The sequence below is a fragment of the Eretmochelys imbricata genome, chromosome 8 (genome assembly GCF_965152235.1).
Source record: "Eretmochelys imbricata isolate rEreImb1 chromosome 8, rEreImb1.hap1, whole genome shotgun sequence".
In the NCBI taxonomy this organism is placed as follows: domain Eukaryota; kingdom Metazoa; phylum Chordata; order Testudines; family Cheloniidae; genus Eretmochelys; species Eretmochelys imbricata.
This window is the reverse complement of record NC_135579.1, coordinates 104,492,789-104,498,733: the sequence shown is the minus strand read 5'-3', so window position 1 is coordinate 104,498,733 and position 5,945 is coordinate 104,492,789. Positions and strand designations below refer to the sequence as shown.

Sequence of the window (5,945 nt, the reverse complement as noted above, 5' to 3'; positions counted from 1 at the left end):
TGCCATCAGTGAGATACATTGTTGTTGTTGTTTTGTTTTAACGTAAATTCTCCCCCCTTTAGAACTGATGCCTTTTAACCCTGTCGCTCCCCCCTCTTAACGGTGGAAAAACTCGGGGCAAGGGGAGCTTTCTGTAACGCCAGAGAACTGAAACGACAAGCCCCCCCGCTTTGAACAGAAGGTCCGGGGAGCCGGCCCCGCAAAGCGGAACGAGAGCGCCTGGCCCACGGCCGGGGCTGGGGCTCTCCGCCCGGCGCACACGGGAAGCCCCGCTCCTTCGGCCGGATGCTGCAGCCCTTCCCATCCCTGCTCGGGAAGCTGGTTGCTGCTGGGGCTGGCCGTGCTCCTTGCCGTTCCCTTGGGCGGGTGAGTGCGTGATCCCTGGGAGGCGGTGGCGGGCTGCTGGGCTCCCCGGGGGAAGGCGCCTCGGGAGGAGGGGTTGGTTTCCTGGCACTCTCTGCAGGGAGAGGAGGCACGAGTGGGGGGCGCTTGCACGGCAGCTGGTGCCGGGGAACTGATCCAGGCTGCGGCCTCTGGCGGCCCTCAGACCACTAGTGCCTAGTCTTGTTAATTACAGCAGAGCAGGGGGCTTCCCGGGTTCAGTTCCCACCTCTGCCACAGGCTCTCTCTGGGCAAATGACTTAGTCTCCCCCACAGGTCCCCATGATCCTTCCTTTTGGTTATTTAGATTGTAAACTCTTCATTTTACAGTGGGGTCCCCAGACTTGGTTGGGGCTTCCAGATGCTTCTGTAATACGCAGTGGACCCATTTAAAATGTGTATTTGTAATCACAGTAATCTTCTCTAGGTTTTCTTTTCTCTTCTAAAGAACAGTGGTAATGTTACCTAGAAACTTCCCACCTTTAGAGGAATTTTTTTTGGTAGGATTAGTGGATTCAGTTTGGGGCTGGGAGATGGAATTTTAATTCCAACTCTACCATCAAGGTGACTTGGCAAACCACGTATACTGTGTCAGTTTCCCCATCTGTAAAATGGAGCTATTTACCTACTTCATAGGCACTTTGAGATATAGTTAAGCCCTGATCTGGCAATAAAATGCATTACAAGTTAATGACCTTAGCTTGTAAAGTGACTTGAAAACAAAATGCCCTGTAAAAGTTCAATATAATTATTTGGTTATAGGAGTACAGTAGATAAACATGTTATTAGCTGTACAATGACAAAATCCAAGATGCATGGTCCTGATCTGCTTCCTTTTACTTATAAAACAAAATGGGCAATAGGGAAAACAAATTGTTGTCATAACTTATACTAAGACATATTCTAAACTTGGATATTCTACCTAGTATAGACTGTCACTAAGTTGATTCTCTTAACATTTTTTCTTCATCCCTTAGGGCCTTCTGCTAAAGCAAATATGTTTCACCTTGTACAGCGATGTTGTTCCCACATACCTTTAAAAGTAAGTTTCTAATGTGTTATCTACTTTATCCTGAAATAGCTTTCAAAACAAAACAAAACAGGAGGCAAAGCATCTTCGGTATAAAACACAGTTGGCTCACAGTTTACAACAGACTGAGGTTTCATTTTATCATATTTATTTTTTTCCAAAGGAACTTTTCTAATGTTTAAAGTGTATAGAATTGTAAACCCATTTTTCCCTGATTCTTGCCTGGCATCATCGAACCGCAACTCAGCCACATAGCTTGATCAGTAAGCCTGCTGCTGTGCAGGCTTACTGATATGTTTTGTTGCTGGTATTTGATAGCTGTTAAAATTAAAGAGCCAAATCCTCCCTTCAGTTCTGTCTCTATAACCATGCTGAAATCAGTGGGGTTTCATGGGTGTAACTATGGACAGAACTTAAGTGTACAGTCTGGATCATATATGCACCACAAAATTCCTCTTTACTGAAACAGTTATAACATTAGGCATGCATCCAATGAAGTGAGCTGTAGCTCACGAAAGCTTATGCTCAAATAAATTTGTTAGTCTCTAAGGTGCCACAAGTACTCCTTTTCTTTTTGCGAATACAGACTAACAAGGCTGTTACTCTGAAACCTAACATCATGGTGATGATACAGTCTCCACACTCTCAGGTCACCATCTGCAAAGTATTTTTTTTAAAAGTTCTGTAGCTGCTCTCTTTTGATTGAATATGAAGAAGGCAAAAAGGCATTGTGCTTTTTCCTCAGCAACTTCAGGAATGTCAATTTTTGCAAGAGGGCCTCAGGGCAATCACAGGGATGTTTATTGTGAGCTCTAGCACCTTAATTGTTAATCTTTAACACAGACTTTCTTTATCCAAAATCTTAGTCTATTAAACTTGAGGTGTTTCAAAACAAGTTTCTAAAGTGACTAACAATCCTTTTCCCTTTCACTTACTCTCTGTTCTGTTGGCTGTAATGATATCATTGCACTAGTTCCCTACTCATCATAGAAGCTTCTACTCTAAGGAGGGCTTGAATTTCTAGTGTGAAAACACAAGCAAGGAAAGTAGTTGGAGGAAACTTTTCAGGCCTTCTTTATTCACCCTAAAGCAGCAAAAAGAACACAAGCGCAGATAGTCTCTTCACAGATCACTGCCATGTCAGAAACAGCGGAGGAAGGCAGTGATTTCTGTAACTTCTGTGTAATGCTTTCTACTGTTTGTGTTGGAATGCAGTGAAACAGCCAACTTCTTATAAAACCAGCAGTGCTCTTTACGTGAAGGGGAAAAAAAAATCTTTATAAACCTTCTAATAACATACAAGACAGTAGATTTCCACAGCTAGGCTTAGTTTTATGCAGGGTATAACTAATCAACTCTCCAGGCTAACAAGTGCTTGTCAGATACTCCTAATACGTTTTGTAATTGCAGCTCCAGAAGTTGACCCTTCACAGACAACTACAGTATGGAAGGAATAAGACAATTTGTTCTTCTCCTCTCAGTATCCCTCTGCAGAGAGTTCTTTCCCGTCCGTTGAGATCTCAGCTCCTCACCAAGGCCTCAGCCTGTGTAACCAAGGCCCAGGGATTCCATTGCTCCCTCCGCTGCTTAAAGAAAAAGAAACCAGAAGAACCTGAACCCCAACTGGGGCTTCTGCGCCATGATATGAGGTCACTAAAGGACTCACCAAAGCCTGCCTTTTACCTGGGCCTTGCAGGGTTGATTCCATTTGTTTCAGTGCCACTGATAATGGCTATCCAACAGACCTACTACGCTGAGCTGGCATTTGCTCAAATTACATATGGGGCCACTATAGTCTCTTTTCTAGGAGGAGTCAGGTGGGGATTTGCTCTCCCAGAAAATAGTCCAGGCAATCCTGATTGGATGAACTTGGGGAACAGTATAGTTCCCCCTTTATTAGCCTGGTTTGCCATACTTTTTAAAGATGACCTCAGTCAAGCTGCAATCATGGTGATAATTGGTTTCGGGGTAGCATTACATTATGACCTTGCTGTTCTTCCTACTTATCCCCGCTGGTTTAAAGCCCTCAGGGTATTACTAACCATGGTGGCAGTATTTTCATTGGTAGCCACCTTGGGACTTATGGATGTTTATCCAGAGAAGCAGCTAAGGAACAGTGCAAGTAAAAGTAAATGAAAGTGAATCATCATAAACCAACAGACAAGAGATTTTTTTTTCTGTCAAGCCACTGCAGAGTTTTGTATGAAGTTCTAATGGGAGTAAAAGAAACTGCTTAGCTTCTCCATGCTTGCAGAACTAGAGCCATGAGTGGAAATCAGAAAATAGCAGCTTGCAAGACGCTTACTTTGGGAGCAACCAGTTTCCAAGCAAGCTGAGCAGAGGATTTATATATACACATTATTCACTTTCTTTAGATTGTTTTCAAGACAGGTATGCATCTTCCCTTATTTGTACAGCAAGAGCCCAATCCTGACAGATCTTTGGGTACTACCGTAATATATTTTTAAATGTTTGGGGGTAGATTAAACTCCTTGTGTACTATGAAGAATAATTATTAAAACAAGGATAGGTCAAGAGGCTTAATTATAAGGTGTGCCAAGTTCTGCAATGGAAGGAATAAGGTCATAGCTTTTGTAAATGTTAAGAAGCCTTTTAGCTGAAAACCATGGGATGAAAGCACTTCCTGTTCCCACTGAAAATGGAACAATTACTGCATTATACTTAAGTTTGTAGACAATTGGAAGATTCATGATGTACAAGGTTATTATATGTACAGCTGCTTTTTTTTTTTCTTTTTTGGTAATGCTGTTTGTAAATACCACACCTACACCACCACAGGACAAGATTCTTCCCTGACCCAAATTCTACTGACAAGAAAATATACACTAAACGTGGTAAATGATTTAAGAGTTGGTCACTAAACAACACATATAGGTAAGGTTGGTTTGTCATGTCAAGCTCGAGATCAGTGTTTATCTAAAGCAGGGGTCTCAAACACACAGCCCCCGGGGTTATTTTCTGTGGCCTACCAGCTCCCTGCAGCACCCCATCCCCTCAGCATTTACCTACAGCAGCTCCAGCCCGCGCTACTCCAGGAAGCGGCCAGGACCTGGGAGGGCGGAACCCTGGTCTGTGTGTTGCCCTGGCCAGCCCTCGACGTACCTCCCCTGAAGCTCCCATTGGCTGCAGTTCCCCATTCCTGGCCAATGGGAGCTGTGGGGGGCGGTGCCTGGAGGCATGGCCAGGGCAACACACAGACCCCTGTGCCTCCCACCGCAGCCCCTGGCCACTTCCCGGAACAGTGTGGGGGTAGGGCAGGCAGGCAAGGAGCCTGCCCTGCCCCGCCCCGCCCCCGGTGCGCACCAGGCCAGACCCACCCCCTGAATGCCTCCTGCAGTTGAACCCCCTGCGCTGAGCCCCCTCCTGCACCCTGCCCTGAGCCCCCTGATGCACCCCAGCCCCCTGCCTTAAACCTCCTTCCACACCCTGCACCTCTCCTGCACCCCCTGGGGGTTGGAATGGGGGCAGGGAAGAGGTGGGGCCTCATGGAAGGGGTGGAGTGGGGGCGGTCAGTTGTGCAGCCCCTGGGCCAATGTACTAGTCCTGATGTGGTCCTCATGGTCATTTGAGTTTGAGACCCCTGATCTAAAGTGTGTCAGAGACACTAAGAGCACCCCAAGTCCAAACAGCACCCTGTCATGATATTTACGCAAAAGATGGCATGTAATATATCTTTAGAAAACTAATAACTCACTGATCATTAATATTCTTGCATGATATATGTATGGTCAACCCCAAGAGAACTTTACAGCTATTTCCAGCATATGTGACTAAAATGTATTTAAACCTGGTATGGTGGAGCAGTTCATAAACAAATTTTCTCCAGCCAAAGAAAAGAGGCCAATGCCTTAAACCAGGTGTGGCCAAATTCAGTGAGCTATTTATTTGTATCAGAGGTTGCAGGAAGAGATCACTTGCATTATAAAAATCACCAGCAGGGGAGAAGACAGCATGGTGTCCCCACCTAGCAAGTAAAAGGAACTTGATCTGGGGAGGAATTTTGGTAGAATACATTTCAGAGGTTTACTAGACTACAAAGAGGGGGGGAGTGAACCCCTAAGTTATCCTTCACCCAAGGAAACAAAAGAACCCTGAGCATAGCCATGAGTATAAAATAAGGACTTCAGTTAGGATAAATCATGTCACTCTTCCATTAACTGTAAGGGTGCAGTAGAACATTATGAACTACTACTAGCCGCTATCAGTAGGTGTGATGTTATGGGGGTTCACCTTGACCAGTAAGGGGTTCTGTCAGCGCCTTCCCTGTAACTATGGTTGCTTCCAGGCTGTGCATCACAGTGCCCTCACACCACAAAGCCCTCACGCTGGCATCTTGCAGGGTGACACTAAGAGCTCCTCCTGTTCTGAGACTCCCCAAAACCACCTTCCCTGCAGCAGCCAGTCCCGCTCACTGGATACTCACATACGTTAAATTTACTGCCTCCAAAGAGACAGAGCACACACAAGCCTGTTAATTTTGCTGAGGACTTCAGTTCAATACACAGCACTGAGA

The 5,945-nt window shown here is 45.3% G+C and overlaps 1 protein-coding gene across 1 annotated transcript; it reads left to right on the top strand.

Annotated features, from left to right (window-relative positions):
* The first annotated feature begins 231 nt into the window (after positions 1-231).
* TMEM69 (transmembrane protein 69) lies at positions 232-4,274 on the top strand. Its single transcript, XM_077825258.1, has 3 exons — positions 232-366; positions 1,359-1,423; positions 2,822-4,274. Exons 2-3 carry the CDS (start codon positions 1,379-1,381, stop codon positions 3,545-3,547), a joined length of 771 nt encoding a protein of 256 aa, XP_077681384.1. The 5' UTR covers positions 232-366; positions 1,359-1,378; the 3' UTR covers positions 3,548-4,274.
* Positions 4,275-5,945: the final 1,671 nt, after the last annotated feature.

Bases quoted from the DNA above. Each gene is read 5' to 3' on its own strand.
- TMEM69 (XM_077825258.1), top strand. From the start codon at position 1,379: ATGTTTCACCTTGTACAGCGATGTTGTTCCCACATACCTTTAAAA. The intron at 1,424-2,821 runs GTAAGTTTCTAA...TTGTAATTGCAG, and splicing joins GTTCCCACATACCTTTAAAA to CTCCAGAAGTTGACCCTTCA.